The 19,622-nt window shown below is 36.0% G+C and overlaps 1 protein-coding gene across 3 annotated transcripts in view; it reads right to left on the bottom strand.

Annotated features, from left to right (window-relative positions):
• EML5 (EMAP like 5) overlaps window positions 1–19,622 on the bottom strand; it is a 160,189-nt gene that overhangs the window by 124,851 nt on the left and 15,716 nt on the right. For 2 of the 3 annotated variants that reach the window (XR_003795831.1, XM_029237319.1), the window contains exon 2: window positions 3,370–3,529. Coding sequence is in view for 1 of the 3 variants with exons in the window: in XM_029237319.1 (XP_029093152.1) it covers window positions 3,370–3,529 (160 nt within the window). In the remaining 2 variants the exon portion in view is untranslated. Of the gene's footprint in view, window positions 1–1,492; window positions 1,528–3,369; window positions 3,530–19,622 lie in introns of those variants that run through there. The other variant, XM_029237320.1, reaches the window with a different exon arrangement.

Below are 19,622 nucleotides of genomic sequence, written 5' to 3' on the forward strand. Positions count from 1 at the left end.
ACATTTAAGAAGCAGACAGAAGGAACAGCTCCTTTCAAGATAACTAAGAACTAACAGTCAGATAGGGAGAAAGAAAACCAGATAAAGAAGGCTCTATCCAGCTTCCCAAATTCCTCCCTGATCCTATTCCCAAACAAAATCTTGGTTGTGTCCATTAATTAAACCGGAAGTATAGCTGACCTTGAACAACATAGATTTGAACTTCCTGGGTCCCCTTACACACAGATATTTTCCAACAGTAAATACTACAGTACTACAGGTTCACAGTTGGTTGAATCCACAGACGTGGAGGAACCGTGAATATGGAGGGCCGACTATAAGTTATATGCAGATTAACCCCTGCGTTGTTCAAAGGTCAACTGTATTTATTAAAAAGTTCTAGCACACTAAATACTCAAATGAGAAAAGTATCTTAATAGGCACAACTAGACGAATTCCATGAGTTCCTGCAAGTGTGAAACATATTCAAATAATAGACAAACATAAAAGATTCTAATATGGGGGTGAGGGGTCCTTGTGATCTCAGTATTTATTAAGTGAGGACTAGTTGTTACAAATGTTACAAAGTAAAAGTACCAAATTTTGCAAAATATCCAGGACTTAATGTAGTAAATATTGGTCAATTCATAAAGAAAGCCATCAGAAATTAGGATCTGGCAGAGCAATGGAAGAGATGAAAACTCAAAACTAATACAATAGGCACTTGAGATATGTCTAGATATCAAGAGACTACTAAAAGGTCCTTGGAAAAATCAGTGAACTCCTTTAATATTTCTGCAAATACGACTCTTCATAATCATGTACCAGCATATAATCGACAAAGTTAGGCTAAAAAATTAACATTTTATTCTTAGTTCATTCTATAAATTAGTTGAGTTTTAACTATAACTTAGATTTTGTTAAATATGGCAATGTATTTTTTTAAATTATCATTGTGTTTTCAAGATAAAGTATCAAATTCTCCTCCTCCTACCCTCTCTCTACCATTTACTATGAAATTTTAATCTCTGTCTGATGTGGATTTATATAGCCTTTTCATGCCCTAATTATTCTCAATGAGGTAGACTTCCAGTATTAGCATGGATAGTCAATCCATTTAGAAGAAACCCTCTGGGGAAAGAAAATTCAGCATACTACCAACAGGGAGACTCATTCATTGGATAAACCTTAACTGATCATTTACAGTTTCAAATCTAGTAGAAAATGCAAAAATTATACAGTATTTCCTAATTGGTATTTCATAGTTTACAGATATTAGTGAATAAATAGATATGTTCCCAAATATATTTCTTAACTAAAGCATCTTCTCATTAACATAATTTCAGGAATACTCTTAACTTAATCTTCAATTGGCAGCAGTTCCTTACAAGTTTTAACTGTACTTAAGATGGATGAATTCCTTCTGAAATAAAAACAACCACCTCCTAAGTTCCATGTTTGGGAAGCAGTAGAGCATTGCGGTTAAAAACATGAGCTTTGGAGTGTGACTGACCTGGGTTCCCGCTCTGGCTCCATTTACTAGCTGTGTAACCTGGGGCAAGTTATTTAACCTCTCTAAGTCTCAGTTTCTTTATCTGTAAAATAGAGATAATAATAATATCTATTTCATAGGGCTGTTGTGAGGATTAAATGAGATAATGTAGGCTTAGCACAATGTCTGGCACTTAGTATGTGCTCAATAACTTTTAGCTATTATGTTTTTTATAAGCTTACATTTTAAAGTAGCACATTCTTATGAAGATCTGTGAAAATAAAATGCATGTACCCAAGACTTTTCTTATATGTTGCTTAAAGTAAGCAAAATTAAAAAGCTTCAACTAGTAAAAGCTATGGGCATGATTTCTCCTTGTATGTAAAAGAATTTCCTCAGCCATGCAATACACTGCATTTAGAAACGGCAATTTTAAAATTAAGAAGAAAACATCTATATTTAAAGTATACAGACATTTATAGTTAAACCATTGTGGATATCATAATACCTTTGGTAAATAATTCTAAAAAACAACTTTGTTGGTTTGTTTCATAAAATATAATTTCCTGTGAAGTAAGCAAAGAGTATTATTCTCTTCCTTTTAAAAAGGAAAATGAAATTTTGATATGAGGACATTAAGGGACTTGAAAAATAACAGAAAAATGGGAAATGAATTAAGGTTCTGGAATTGCCAATCACTGCTACATAGTGCTTCTAAACCTAGAAACACATTTTTTCCCCAAATGAGAGGTTCGAGTTACATCTTTATAGATCTCTTACCGGACTCTAAACAGAAGGTATATTAATCTATGCTACTCAAAGAAGCTATTTCTCAGAGTTGAAAATAAAACATCTACTGGCTGTCATTTTCAAGTGACTAGAACAAAACGTAATCTGTTTCTGTAAAATATAGATCTACAAAATTAATTTTAAGAATTAAAAAGCCGACAACTAAAACTCTTCTAAAAGTTAAAATAATTTTTAAAGTCTAATTTCACCATAAAACTTTTAAAGACTATAAATTAACTAAACCTGCAAAACTCAATTTCTTATCACTTCTTAAATATGTTTTAGGTACAACAAGTTCCATGAAAGCACCACAAAAGAGCTGTTGGCTTAATTTTTTTAAAATCGATGACTAGAAGTAAATAATAATTTGCGAATTGATTAGTAAGTGGAACAAAGATTACACCTTTTGTTATGAACTTTGATTTTATATAAAATAGCTCATATTATAAAAACTGCATCATTATTTTCAATTAAAAATATAATTTTGGGCTCCCCTGGTGGCGCAGTGGTTGCGAGTCCGCCTGCCAATGCAGGGGACATGGGTTCGTGCCCCAGTCTGGGAAGATCCCACATGCCGCGGAGCGGCTAGGCCCGTGAGCCATGGCTGCTGAGCCTGCGCGTTCGGAGCCTGTGCTCCACAACGGGAGAGGCCACAACAGTGAGAGGCCCGCATACCGCAAAAAAATAATAATAATTTTAATAGAAACCTTTAAAATAACTAAAAATTAAAATGTTTACAGCTCTACTTAGAGAAAGTGAATTTTCCTAAGATATCTTCCATCTTTCCTATTAACATATAATACCTGGAAAAGAGTTACATGTAAAATTTTCAAGAACAACCAGGTAATGTTCCACCGAGTCAGAATCACTTTGGCTCTAATAGTAGTAATTAATTCAACTGAAAAGTTCTTGATACAATGAAATAAAAACTCATTATTATTCTTATTTTTCTTATATATATCTACCACCCACCCCCTCTACCCACCTCCACCTTGAATAAATGCTTTTTGTCAAATGCTTTCCAATTTAATATTTACAGATTTATAATAATTTCTTATAGTACACACTTTAAAAACACAGTTTACAAAAAGAAAAAAATTATCACATACCTGTCCATCTAAGTCAAATGCTAAGCAAGCTATACCATGTGTATGAACATCCTTTAGAACTGATATGGTCTGCACAGTGTATGAATCCCAAACACAGATATAAGGCTCTTTCCCAACTTGTCCTGTTGCCACCAATACTCGTTCAGGATGCAATGCAAGGCTGCAAAATAATAAACAGATTTAAAACTGCTTACAGAGCTGCTATATCAATGTGAAAATTAGACTTTAGTTACTTATTTACTTAAAATAATTTGGCCTTAAAATAACTTCCATAAAAATCCATCTTAAGAGTTACTACTTCAATGGTATATGTAATAAACAATTATGATAGACTTCATAATCTTGTAATATGATATAGTGTGTGTAAACTTTTCAAAAAAGAATTCTCACAAGTAGTCAACTGAACCACAGCAATGAATCAGTAGCAACCCTACCACATGCCAACTTCTCATCTGGTATTCATCTCATCTGTTTTAAGCCCTCTCTCCCATTTACTCTTTTATTGTATAAAGTTGGACCAAATGTTAGTGTCCAAAAATAGCACTGAGTAGCCCTCCTATTAGAACATTAATATTAAATTACAAATCCCATTTAAAAAAAACAGAAAGGTCACCCATAATTCACAGAAAGTAGTCTGTAAGTCTTTAAAAACAAGACAAAGACCAAACAGTTGGTGATGGTTTATGTACATCAGTAGAAGGCAAGCAATGAATATAAATTTCTCCTTGATAAATTATTCCACAAGTATATTTAGATGATCAAATTCTCCTTTGGGAGAAAAAAAAAAATCACTCCGAGCATCAGGGTGGAAGACGAACTGAAAGAGGGAAAAGTTAGGAGGGCATTAAAACAGAATTAACAAAAAAAACCAAAAAAACCAAAAAAAACAAAAAACAGAATTAACAGATTTGATGTACAGAGTAACAGAAAGGGAACAGTCTAAGATGACTCTTGGGTTTTTGGCTTGGGCATCTGGATGGCCTGGAGTGGTATCATCAAGTCAGGGAATACTAAGTGAGAAATTATGGAGAGAAAAGGTAAGCGGGAATGGAAGGTTGGTTCAACATATTAAAATCAACCAATGTAATAAGTATATCATATTAACAATAACACCCAAACCCCCACACATGTTCATCTCAATAGATGCGGAAAAGGCATTTGACAAAAATCTAACCTCTTTCATAGTAAAAAACACAACAAACTAGGAATTGAAGAGAATTTCCTCAACCTGAAAGGGCATCTATGAAAATGCACAGCTAATATCACATTTAATTGTGAAAGCCTGAAAGTTCCCACTATAAGTACAGGAACAAGACAAGGATGTCAGCTCTTGCCACTTCCCTTCAACATGATACTGGATATTTTAGCCAGGACAATTAGGCAAGAAATAAAAGAGAGAAGTAAAACTATCTCTACTTGCAAATGACATAATCTCATACATAGGAAACCCTAAGGAATCCACAAACAACAGAATAAATCCCAAGTAGAGCTAATAAATGAGTTCAGCAAGGCTGAAGGATATAAGATCAATATAAAAATACAAATTGTATTTCTATACACTAGCAACAATCTGAAAATTAAATCAAGAAAACAATTCCACTTATAACAGCATCAAAAAGAACAAAACACTTAGGAATAAATTAAACAAAAAGGTACAAGACTTATACACTAAAAACTACACAATACCATTAAAGAAATGTTAAGAAATCTAAATAAATGGAAAGAAATCTTGTGTTCTTGGAGGGCCATATTGTTAAGATGGTATTACTTCCTAAACTGGTCTACAGAGTCAACACAATCCCTGCCAAAACACTAGTTACCTTTCTTGAAGAAATTGACAAGCTGATTCTAAAACTCAGAACAGTAAAAACAATCTTGCAAAAGAACAAAATTGGAAGACTCACACATACCAATTTCAAAACTTACTACAAAACCACAGTAATCAAGACAGTATGGCACTGCCATAAAAACAGACATGCTGATCAATGGAACAGAATTGAGAGTCCAAAAGTAAACTGATATATTTATGGTCAATTGCCTTTCCATTAATAAGAAAGGTCTTTTCAATAGATGGTGCTGGACATCTGAATATCTAGAATGAATCTAGACCCATACCTCAAACCATATACAAAAATCCACTCAAAATATAAAAGCCAAAACATAGGCATAAATCTTACTTAATTTGGATGAAACAAAGGTGTCCTTAGATCTAACACCAAAAGCAGAAGTGATAAAAGAAAAAACAGATAACATGGACTTCATTAAAATTAAAAACTTCTGTGCTTCAAAGGACAACCATCAAGATCATAAAAACACAAACCACAGAATGGGAGAAAATATTTACAAAGCATATATCTGATAAAGGACTTGCATCCAGAATACAAAAACAAAAAAACAACCACTCAACAACAAAACCACAAACAACCCAATTTTTTATGTGGACAAAGGATTTGAATAAACACTTCCCCCAAGGAAATTACCAGTAATGAAACTCCCAACAAGCAAAAGTCCATCACCAAATAGCTTCACAGGTGACTTCTACCAAACATTTAGACGAGAGTTAACACCTATCCTTATCAAGCTACTCCAAAGAATTGAAGAGGAAGGAATACTTCCTGAACTCATTCTATGAGGCCAGCATCACCCTGATAGCAAAACCAGACAAAGATATGACTAAACAAGAAAATTACAGTTCAATATCACGGATAAGCATAGATGCAAAAAATCCTTAACAAAATATTAGCAAACCATGATCAAGTGGGATTTATCCCAGCGATGCAAGGATTTTTCATTACCTGCAAATCAATCAGTGTGATACAGCACATTAACAAAATGAAGAACAAAACCCATATGATCATCTCAAAAGATGCAGAAAAAGCTTTTGACAAAAACTGAACATCCATTTATGAAAAAAACTCCCAGAAAGTGGGCACAGAGAGAACATACCTCAACATAATAAAGGCCAGATATGACAAACTGACAGATAATATTATACTCAATGGTAAAAGCTGAAAGCATTTCCCCTAAGATCAGGAACAAGACAAGGATGCCCACCCTCACCACTTTTATTCAACATAGTAATGGAAGTCCTAGCCACAGCACTCAGACAAGAAAAAGAAATAAAAGGAATCCAAATTGGAAAATAAGAAGTAAAACTTCACTGTTTGCAGATGACATGATACTACACATGGAAAATATTAAAGATGCTACCAGAAAACTACTAGAGCTCATCAATGAATTCGATAAATTTGCAGGATACAAATTAACATACAGAAACCTGTTGCATTTCTATACACTAACAACGAAGTATCAAATAGAGAAATTAAGGAAACAATCCCATTCATCATCGCATCAAAAAGAATAAAATACCTAGGAATAAACCTACCTAAGTAGGTGAAAGACCTGTACTCAGAACTATAAAACAGTGATGAAAGAAACTGAAGATGACACAAATAGATAGAAAGAGATACCATGTTCATGGACTGGAAAAATCAATATTGTTAAAATGATTATACTATCCAAGGCATTCCACAGATTTAATGCAATTCCTATCAAAATACCAATGGCATTTTTCACAGAACTAGAACAAATAATTTTAAAATTTGTATGGAGACACAAAAGACCCCAAATAACCAAAACCATCTTGAGAAAGAATAGAGCTGGAGGAGTCAGACTCCCTGACTTAAAACTATAGTACAAGTTAAAGTAATCAAATCAGTATGGTACTGGCACAAAAACAGACATACAGATCAATGGAACAGAATAGAGAGCCCAGAAATAAACACATGCACTTATAGTCAGTTAATCTATGACAAAGGAGGCAAAAATATACAATGGAGAAAAGACAGTCTCTTCAATAAGTGGTGCTAGGAAAAACTGGACAGCTGCATGTAAAAGAATGAAATTAGAACATTCTCTAACACCATATACAAAATAAACTGAAATAGATTAAAGACCTAAATGTAAGACTAAACACCATAAAACTCCTAGAGAAAAACATAGGCAGAACACTCTGACATAAATCGCACCAGTATATTTTTGGATCCATCTCCTAAAACAAAGGAAATAAAAGCAAAAATAAATAAATGGACTGTACACCTGAAACTAACACAACATTGTAAATCAACTGTATTCCAATAAAAAATTTTTTAATTAAATAAAAAAAGGAACCTAATTAAACTTAAAAGCTTTTGCACAGCACAGGAAACCACTGACAAAACAAAAAGACAACCTACTGAATGGGTGAAAATATTTGCAAATTATATGACTGATAAGGGGACAATATCCAAAATATATAAACCTAACATTAAAAAAAAACAAACAACCCCATCAAAATATGGGCAGAAGACCTGAATAGACATTTTTCCAAAGATGACATTCAGATGGCCAACAGACACGTGAAAAGATGCTCAACACTGTTAATCATCAGAGAAATGCAAATTAAAACCACAGTGAGGTATCACCTCATACTGGTCAGAATGGCTATCATCAAAAACAACACAACAGGGCTTCCCTGGTGGCACAGTGGTTGAGAGTCCGCCTGCTGATGCAGGGGACATGGGTTCGTGCCCCGGTCCGGGAAGATCCCACATGCTGCGGAGCGGCTGGGCCCATGAGCCATGGCCGCTGAGCCTGCGCGTCTGCAGCCTGTGCTCCGCAACGGGAGAGGCCGCGGCAGTGAGAGACCCGCGTACCACAAAAAACAAACAAACAAACAAAACAACACAACAAATATCGGCAAGGATGTGGAGAAAAGGGAACCCTCGTACATTGTGGGTCAGAATGTAAATTGGTGCAGCCACTGTGGAAAACAGTTTGGTGGTTTCTCAAAAAACTACAAATAAACTACTGTATGACTCAGCAATTCTTCTCCTGGGTATATATCCAAAACCACCAAAAACATTAATTCAAAAAGATACATGTACCCCAATGTTCACATAGCAGCGTTATTTACAATTGCCAAGATACGGAAGCAACCTAAGTGTCCATCAACAGAAGAGGTGTTTTATACACACACACACACACACACACACACACACACACACACACACACAATGGAATACTACTCAGCCATAAAACAGAGTGAAATTTTGCCATTTGCAGCAACATGGATGGACTTGGAGGGCATTTTGCTAAGTGAAGTAAGTCAGACAAAGAAAGACAAATACTGACTGTATAATATCACTTACATGCAGAATCTAAATAATACAACAAACTAGTGAGTATAACAAAAAAGAAGCAGACTCACAGATACAGAGAACAAACTAGTGGTTACCAGAGGGGAGAGGGAGGTGGGGAGGGGGAATATAAGGGTTGGGGATTAAAAGGTACAAACTATTAGGTATAAAATAAGCTACAAGACACGGGGAATATAGCCAATGTTTTATAATAACTATAGAATATAACCTTTAAAAACAAAACCCCATGAGTTCATACTGATACCTCCGATTTTATTTTATTTATTTATTTATTTAACATCTTTATTAGAGTATAATTGCTTTACAATGATGTGTTAGTTTCTGCTTTATAACAAAGTGAATCAGTTATACATATACATATGTCCCCATTTCTCTTCCCTCTTGCATCTCCCTCCCTCCCACCCTCCGTATCCCACCCCTCTAGGTGGTCACAAAGCACGGAGCTAACCTCCCTGTGCTATGCGGCTACTTCCCACTAGCTATCTATTTTACATTTGGTAGTGTATATATGTCCATGCCACTCTCTCACTTTGTCCCAGCTTACCCTTCACCCTCCCCGTATCCTCAAGTCCATTCTCTAGCAGGTCTGCATCTTTATTCCCGTCTTGCCCCTAGATTCTTCTGACCATTTTTTTTCTTTTAGATTCCATATATGTGTGTTAGCATACGGTATTCGTTTTTCTCTTTCTGACTTACTTCACTCTGTATGACAGTCTCTAGGTCCATCCACCTCACTACAAATAACTCAGTTTTGTTCCTTTTTATGGCTGAGTAATATTCCATTGTATATATGTGCCACATCTTCTTTATCCATTCATCTGTTGATGGACACTTAGGTTGCTTTCATGTCCTAGCTATTGTAAATAGAGCTGCAATGAACATTTTGGTACATGACTCTTTTTGAATTATGGTTTTCTCAGGGTATATGCCCAGTAGTGGGATTGCTGGGTCGTATGGTAGTTCCATTTTTAGTTTTTTAAGGAACCTCCATACTGTTCTCCATCGTGGTTGTATCAATTTACATTTGCACCAACAGTGCAAGAGGGTTCCCTTTTCTCCACACCCTCTCCAGCATTTACTGTTTGTAGATTTTTTGATGATGGCCATTCTGACCGCTGTGAGATGATATCTCAATACCTCCGATTTTAATCCAAAACCACAGTGTTCATTTAAGACTTCTCCTTTCCTTATTTACAGGCATACCTTGTTGTACTGTGCTTCATCGATAGTGCATTTTTTACACATTGAAGGTCTGTGGCAACCCTGCATCGTGTTAAGTCTATCAGTGCCATTTTTCCAGCAGCATTTGCTCTCTTTGTGTCTCTGTATCACATTTTGGCAATTCTCATAATATTTCAAACTTTTTCATTATTATTATATTTGTTATGGTGGTCTGTGATCAGCAATCTTTGATATTACTACTATGACTCACTGAAGACTCAGATAATGGTTAGTGTTTTTAGCAATAAATTATTTTTAAATTAAGGTATGTACATTGTCTCTTTAGACACATGCTAGACTTAGACTACAGTATAGTATAAACATAACTTTTATATGCACTGGGAACTAAAAAATTCGTATGACTAACTCTGTTGCTGTTTTCACTTTAGTAGTGGTCTGGAACTGAACCTGCAGTATCTCTGAAGTATACCTGTATCATTTCTTCCTCCAAAAGTGGAAGGCTTATTAGGCTCTCATAATCTGAAGTCTATTTATTTATTTAATTTTAGTATATATAAAGCTGTTTCAGAATTGCTAGCCCTGTGAGAAACAAGTTTACTAACCAGATTATAGCATTATCTACAGTTATCTTTGTCTTCATTCTTATAGTATCCAGTCCAGATATTTTTTCAGATTTTTAGGTTAAGCTTCTCTCTGTAAAGCCCAGCAGTGGAGAGGAGAAAGCTTGTGAAACTGTGATTGGAATTTGTTTTTCTATTTTTACTTATAGTTATTTTTTCAGTTTTGGTATTCTCTGTTTAAATAATGGTGAGACTAGGGTTTTGCCTAGAAGCATCATAGTTGTGAAGTGAATTCTGCATTGTTTAGGGAAAAGATTCTGCGAGGTTACTACATACCTGCCTCTGTCCTCAGTTACCTGGAAGTTTGAAAACTTTTAAATTTAATGAGGCTCAATTCATAATTTTCCTTTCTGGAAGTCACACTTTTTATGCCCTATTTCCTATACTTCTTCTCAGAAATATTATGGTGCTAGCTTTTACATTTAAGATATATGGCTCAATTTGAGTTAAATTCTGTATATGATGAAATATAGCTAAGGTTCACTTTGTTCCACATATGGATATTTAACTGTTTTCAACATTACTTGTTGAAAAGACTATTTTTTGAGCATATTTTATATGCTCACAGAAATCATCCAGTAGAAAAATCATCAAAAACATTGATACAGGAGACAGGGAGAATTTCTGGAACAGGGAAAAAAGGGTGGGATTTGTGCACAAGTGGAGGGATTAATGTGAGGAAGGAGCTGCATGTATTGCTGATGGATGGGTGGAATCTGAAAGTTCTCTTCTGATAGCTCCAAGTTTCTTAATGAGAAAGAAAGCAGGAGTGTTTTTCCAATAATCTTGAAGTTAACTTAATATCTTAGAGTTAAGTTTTATCCCACACATTGCCTACTAAATTGCAGAACATATAGGGGTACTCAACAATGCTACAGATTGATTTGGGAGAAAGATGATAGAAGTAACCATTTCAAGGCATATTCCTAGCCTAAAACATAGGTGACTACCCATCCATATTGTGACATCATCATTTGAAATACATGGAAAGAACAGATTCTCTTTTAAGTTCCTTTTCCTATTACTATTCCTGAATATTAGAAATTAGGTAAGAGCACTGTCATCAGATCCGACAATCACATAAGTTATTTTAAGCATTTAATCTCTAAATTTATCATAACTATAAAGTAATAACACAATAAACAAACATAAAGGGGGCTGTCTCCTTCAAGACAGTTATCTTCATATATTTCCCTTCTTATACACAATTGTGCATCCGTTTCTCTAAATTTATGCTCACAAATCTTAAATGTGCATTTTTATACTGTAACATAATCCTTTTAAACCCTTAGCTGATAAATTTTGCGTTTTCCTCTCAACCTCCAAGCTCCTCATGAGCACAGTCCTCCACCATCAACTTCCTCCTTTGCAGCTGATAAAGCTGCCTTGTACTCAATGAATAAATATAGATGGAATTAGAGAAGATTACTTTGCCCTCAACAAATTCACTAACCTAAGTGCAACTGTTACAGCTGACTCTGCCCTCCCTCTTGTAAAATGGAAGAAACGTCTCTAACCCACACACTCTGAACTTGTGCTCTGGATCCTGTTCTCTTTACCTTCAAGTAAAGGAAACTTATTTACTTTATTCCTAGAACTATGTTTTCTGGAATTATTGCTTCCTCACGACTGAGTCATTCCTATTAACACTCAAATATACTTAGTGAAAAACACTCCCTTGACCCTTCACAGTAAAACTCCTCAAAAGAGTTGTCTCAATTTTTCCACTCCCTTTACTTTCTCCACATATTCCAACTAAGCTTCCACCACTTCTCCTTCACTAAAATAGTTGTTTTCAAGGTCATGTGTGACCTGTCAAATCTAATGGTCAACTGTATGTCCTTATTTTCCAACACTTTTCAACAGTATTTAACACAAATGACCACTCTTTCCTTTTCAGAAACACTTTCCTCTCTAGGCTTTCCTGATTCCATAATCTATTAACCCACCCTTCTCGGTCTCGTTTGCTAAGCCCTGTCTTCCACACCCAACCTCTCAATGCTAAAGTGTCTGAGGGCCTTGTCTTGGCTGTCTTCCCTTCCTTTCCCAGCTGATTTCATCCAATCCCATGACTTTAAAAGCACATATATAGTGATAACACCCAAATCTATATCTCCAGCCAAGAGCAACAGATGTGTCATGGGCAACTCACATTTAACACATCCAGCATTTTTTTCCTCCTTAATTACCCCCCAATCCACTTCTCATCTTAGTAAATGGCTCAGTTGCTCAGACCAAGAATCTAAATTTAATTTTCACCACCTCCCTCTTTCTTATTATTCATCACACACATTCTATTAGCCTGTCCTATTGACTCTATCATCACCCTCATCTTCTCTGCTACAACCCTAATCTGAGCCACCTGCCCTTCTTCCTCTATTGCTCCCCTTTAGGGTGTTCTTAACATAGCCAGAGTGATCTTTTAAAAGAATATAAATTTCACCTAGTTAAAATCCCCCAACAGCTTCCTATTACAATTAGACTAAAATCCAAACTATCTAACTTGGCACTTACAAGGCTCTACAAGATATACCCTCACCTACTTCTCGAACCTCAATTTCTACTATTCTCCCTTTTGTTCACCACACTCCAGCCACACCGGCCTTTCTGTCCCTTGAAAAGGCCAAACTCATTATATTCGCAAGGTCTTTGTCTAGAATGATCTCCCAAATCTTGCTTCATTCATATCATTCATGCTTCAGGTCAATGTAACTTGCTTAGAGAAACCTTCCTAGTCATCCTAACATATTCTATTCCATTACCCTATTTTATATGTAGCTATCACTGTCTAAAATTACTAACATGCACTTATTATCTTACTCTCCTCCACTAGAATGTGTACTTCATTAGGACAGAGGATTCCCCTTTTTCTTCATATTATACCCTAAGCGCCTCGAACAATAATGAGCACACAGCAGGTATTCAATCAGTATTTGTTAACTGAATTTCCAAAGGAGCTGCTAGTGTTAAAAGAAATTTTTAAAAATGAAATAATCCTCAATACAGAAAAATCCTTATGTAGCTTTTTTGTTCTTGAATCCTTATTTATAACAGTAAAAATCTAAAAACCACCTGAATGTCCAACATTTAGAAATGGTTAAATAATTATGGTACAATCACAGGATGGACTCTCATGCAGTCATTAAAAATGTGATTTTTCACAGTACTGGAGAAAAGTTATGCTATAATATTAAATAAAAAGCACAGAATCCAAGATTTTACATATAATGTAACCTTAATTACTTTAGAATACATGTATCAGACACAATCTGCCAAACTCTCACAAGAAGAAATCGATGATCTCAATAGGCCTGTATCTATAAGTTGAATCAATAATTAATAACCTTGAAAACAGAAAGCATCAGGCTCAGATGGGTTCACTGGTAAATCCTACCAAACATTTAAGGAAGAAATTATACCAATTCTCTACAATCTCTTTCAGAGAACAAAAGCAGGGGGAATGCTTCCTAACTCATTATATGTGGCCAGCATTACCCTAATACTAAAACCAGATAAAGACATCACAAGAAAAGAAAACTACATATTAGTACTTCTCATAAACATAGATGCAAAAATCTTCAACAAAATATTAGTAAATCGAATTTTAAAAAGTATAAAAAGAATTATACATGACAACTATGTGGAATTTATCCCAGGTATGATTAAAAAATCAATTGATGTGGTCCATCATATCGATGGACTAAAATAAAAATCACACAATCATATCAACGTATGCAGAAAAGGCATCTGACAAATGCCAATACCCACTCATGATAAAAACTCAAGGGAAACCAGGAATACAGGAGAACTTCACATCAACCTTATGAAGAGTATCTACAAAAACCCCACAGCTAACATCATATTTCATGGTGAGAAACTCTTTCCCACAAAGATCAGGTGCAAGTCATGAATGCCCCCTTTTACCACTCCTTTTCAGTACCGTGCTGGAAGGCCTTGTTAATGCAATAATGCAAGAAAAGGAAATAAAACGTATACCGACTGGGAAGGAAGAATAAAACAGTCTTTGTTCGCAGATGACATGATCATCTATGTAAAAAAAATGCAAAAGGATGAGCCAAAAGAAGGTTGCAGGACACAAAGTTAATATACAAAGTTAACTGCTATCCTATACACTGAGAGTGAACAAATGGAATTTGAAATTTAAAATGCAATACCAGACTCCCTCTTGCGAGAACACTGGAATCACAACTAACTGCTGAACGATCATCAACAGGAGGACACTGGAATTCATGAAAAACATGCCCCACATCCAAGGACAGGGGAGAAGCAGCAATGAGATAGTAAGAAGGGTGCAATCACAATAAAATCAAATCCCATGGCTGCTAGGTGGGTGACTCACAAACTGGAGAACATTTATACCACAGAGGTCCACCCACTGTAGTGAAGGTTCTGAGCCCCATGTCAGGCTTCCCAACCTGGAGGTCCGGCAACAGGAGGGGGAATTCCTAGAGAATCAGACTTTGAAGGTTGGTGGGATTTGATTGCAGGACTTCGACAGGACTTGGGGAAGCAGGGACTCCACTCTTGGAGGATACGCACAAAGTAGTGTGTGCATCAGGACCCAGGGAAGGGAGTGGTGACCCCATGGGAGACTGAACCGGACCTACTTTCTAGTGTTGGAGGGCCTCCTGCAGAGGTGGGGGGAGGCTGTGGTGCACTGCAGGGACAAGGACGCTGGCAGCGTAACTTCTGGAAAGTACTCCTTGGCGTGAGCCCGCCCAGAGTCTGCCATTAGCCCCACCAAAGAGTGGGTAGGCTTCAGGACTGGGTCACCTCAGGCCAAACAACCAACAGGGAGGGAACCCAGTCACACCCATCAGCAGAAAAGTGGATTAAAGTTTTACTGAGCTCTGTCCAACAGAGCAACATCCAGCTCTGCCCACCAACACTTCTCCAATCAGGAAGCTTGCACAAGCCTCTTAGAGAGCCTCATCCACCAGAAGGCAGACAGCAGAAGCAAGAAGAACTACAATTCTTCAGCCTGTGGAACGAAAACCACAATCACAGAAAGACAGACAAAATGAAAAGGTAGAGGACTAAGTCCCAGATGAGGGAACAAGATAAAACCCCAGAAAAACAAGGAAATGAAGTAGAGATAGGCAACCTTCCAGAAAAAGAACTCAGAATAATGACAGTGAAGATGATCCAGGACCTCGGAAAAAGAATGGAGGAAAAGACCGAGAAGATGCAAGAAATGTTTAACAAAGACCTAGAAGAATTAAAGAACAAACAAACAGAGATGAACAGTAACCGAAATGAAAAATACACTAGAAGGAATCAATAGCAGAATAACTGAGGCAGAACGGATAAGTGACCTGGAAGACAGAATGGTAGAATTCACTGCCCTGGAAGAGGAGAAAGAAAAAAGAATGAAAAGAAATGAAGACAGCTTAAGAGATCTCTGGGACAACATTAAATGCACCAACATTCGCATTATAGGGGTCCCAGAAGGAGAAGAGAGAGAGAAAGGACCCGAGAAAATATGTGAAGAGATTACAGTCGAAAACTCCGCTAACATGGGAAAGGAAATAGCCACCCAAGTCCAGGAAGTGCAGAGAGTCCCAAGCAGGATAAACCCAAGGAGAACCATGCGGAGACACACAGTAATCAAACTGACAAAAATTAAAGACAAAGAAAAATTATTAAAAGCAACAAGGGAAAAACAACAAATAACATACAATTAACATACAACACATGACAAATAACATACAAACGTACACTTGTCACATAAAAACGACAAATAACATACAACAGCTGATTTCTCAGCAGAAACTCTACATGCCAGAAGGGAGTGGCATGATTTATCTAAAGTGATGACAGGGAAGAACCTACAAGCAAGATTACTCTACCTGGCAAGGATCTCATTCAGAGTTGACAGAGAAATCAAAGGCTTTACAGACAAGCAAAAGCTAAGGGAATTCAGCACCACCAAACCAGCTCTACAAAAAATGCGAAAGGAACCTCTTCTCTAAAGGGGAAACACAAAAGAAGAAAAGAACCTATAAAAACAAACCTGAAACAATTAAGAAAATGGTAACAGGAACATACATATCAATAATTACCTTAAACGTAAATGGATTAAATGCTCCAACCAAAAGACAGAGGCTTGTTGAATGGATACAAAAACAAGACCCATATATATGCTGTCTACAGGAGACCCACTTCAGAACTAGGGACATATACAGAATGAAAGTGAGGGGATGGAAAAAGATATTCCATGCAAATGGAAATCAAAAGAAAGCTGGAGTAGCAATACTCATATCAGATAAAATAGACTTTAAAATAAAGAATGTTACAAGAGACAAGGAAGGACACTACATAATGATCAAGGGATCAATCCAAGAAGAAGATATAACAATTATAAATATATATGCACCCAACATAGGAGCACCTCAATACATAAGGCAAATGCTAACAGCTATAAAAGAGGAAATCAACAGTAAAACAATAATAGTAGGGGACTTTAACACCTCATTTACACCAATGGACAGATCATCCAGACAGAAACTTAATAAGGAAACACAAGCTTTAAAGGACACAATGGACTAGATAGATTTAACTGATAATTATAGGACAGTCCATCCGAAAACAGATTACACTTTCCTCTCAAGTACACACAACACATTCCAGGATAGATCACATCTTGGGTCAAAAATCAAGCCTCACTAAATTTAAGAAAACTGAAATCATATCAAGCATCTTTTTGACCACAATGCTGTGAGATTAGCAATTAATTACTCGGAATAAAACATAAAAACCACAAACACATGAAGGCTAAACAATACGTTACTAAATAACCAAGAGATCACTGAATAAATCAAAGAGGAAATTAAAAAATACCTAGAGATGAATGACAATGAAAACATGATGATCCAAAACCTATGGGATGCAGCAAAAGCAGTTCTAAGAGGCAAGTTTATAGCAATACAACCCTACCTCAAGAAACAAGAAAAATCTCAAATAAACAATCTAACCTTACACCTAAAGGAACTAGAGAAAGAAGAACAAACAAAACCCAAAGTTAATAGAAGGAAAGAAATCATAAAGATCAGAGCAGAAATAAATGAAACAGAAACCAAGAAAACAACAGCAAAGATCAATAAAACTAAAAGGTGGTTCTTTGAGAACATAAAATTGATAAAACTTTAACCAGACTCTTCAAGAACAAGCCGGAGAGAACTCAAATCAATAAAATTAGAAATGAAACAGGAGAAGTTACAACAGACACTGCAGAAATACAAAGCATCCAAAGAGACTCCTACAAGCAACTCTATGCCAATAAAATGGACAACCTGGAAGAAACGGACAAATTCTTAGAAAGGTAAAACCTACCAAGGCTGAACCAGGAAGAAACAGAAAATATGAAAAGACCAATCACAAGCACTGAAATTGAAACTGATTTAAAATCTTCCAACAAACAGAAGTCCAGGACCAGATGGCTTTACAGGTGAATTCTATGAAACATTTAGAGAAGAGCTAACACCCATCTTTCTCAAACTCTTCCAAAAAATTGCAGAGGCAGGAACACTCCCAAACTTATTCTACGAAGCCACCATCACCCTGATACCAAAACCAGACAGAGATACTACAAAAAAAGAAAATTACAGACCAGTATCACTGATGAATATGGACGCAAACATCCTCAACAAAATACTAGCAAACAGAATCCAACAATACATTAAAAAGGATCATACACCATGATCAAGAGGGATTTATCCCAGGTATGCAAGAATTCTTCAATATATGCAAATCAGTCAATGTGATACACCATATTAACAAATTGAAGAATAAAAATCATATGATCATCTCAATAGATGCAGAAAAAGCTTTTGACAAAATTCAACACCAATTTATGATAAAAACTCTCCAGAAAATGGGCACAGAGGGAACATACCTCAACATAATAAAGGCCATATATGACAAACCCACAGCAAACATCATCCTCAATGGTGAAAAACTGAAAGCATTGCCTCTAAGATCAGGAACAAGACAAGGATGTCCACTCCCGCCACTGTTATTCAACATAGTTTTGGAAGTCCTAGCCACGGCAATCAGAGAAGAAAAAGAAATAAAAGGAATCCAAATTGGAAAGGAAGAAGTAAAACTGTCACTGTTTGCAGATGACACGATGCTGTACATAGAGAATCCTAAAGATGCCACCAGAAAACTACTAGAGAGCTAATTAATGAACCTGGTAAAGTTGCAGGATACAAAATTAATGCACAGAAATCTCTTGCGTTACTATACACTAACAATATAAGATTAGAAAGAGAAATTAAGGAAACAATCCCATTCACCACTGTAACAAAAAGAATAAAATACCTAGGAATAAACCTACCTAAGGAGGTAAAAGGCCTATACTAAGAAAACTATAAGACACTGGTGAAAGAAATCAAAGATGACACAAACAGATGGAGAGATATACCATGTTCTTGGATTGGAAGAATCAATATTGTTAAAATGACTATACTACCCAAAGCAATCTACGGATTCAATGCAATCCCTATCAAATTACCAATGGCATTTTTCACAGAACTAGAACAAAAAATCTTAAAATTTGTATGGAGACACAAAAGACCCCGAATAGCAAAAGCAATCTTGAGGGAAAAAAACAGAGCTTGGGGAATGAGACTCCCTGATTTCAGGCTATACTACAAAGCTACAGTAATCAAGATAGTATGGTACTGGCACAAAAATAGAAACACAGATCAATGAAACAGGATAGAAAGCCAGAGATAAATCCACACACCTATGGTCAACTAATCTATGACAAAGGAGGCAAGGAGTTACAATGGAGAAAAGACAGTCTCTTCAATAAGCAGTGCTGGGAAAACTGGACAGCTACATGTAAAAGAATGAAATTAGAACACTCCAAAACACCATATACAAAAATAAACTCAAAATGGATTAAAAACCTAAATGTAAGACCAGACACTATAAAACTCTTCGAGGAAAACATAGGAAGAACACTCTTTGACATAAATCACAGCAAGATCTTTTTTGACCCACCTCCTAGGGTAATGGAAATAAAAACAAACAAACAAATGGGACTTAATGAAACTTAAACGCTTTTGCACAGAAAAGGAAACCATAAACAAGACGAAAAGACAACCCTCAGAATGGGAGAAAATATCTGCAAACGAATCAACGGACAAAGGATTAATCTCCAAAATATAGCAACAGCTCATGCAGCTTAATCTTTTTTTTTTTTTTTTTTTTTTTTTTTTTTGTT

This window comes from Monodon monoceros, unplaced genomic scaffold (assembly GCF_005190385.1).
Source record: "Monodon monoceros isolate NGI ecotype Baffin Bay Population unplaced genomic scaffold, NGI_Narwhal_1 Super_Scaffold_21, whole genome shotgun sequence".
In the NCBI taxonomy this organism is placed as follows: Eukaryota; Metazoa; Chordata; class Mammalia; order Artiodactyla; family Monodontidae; genus Monodon; species Monodon monoceros.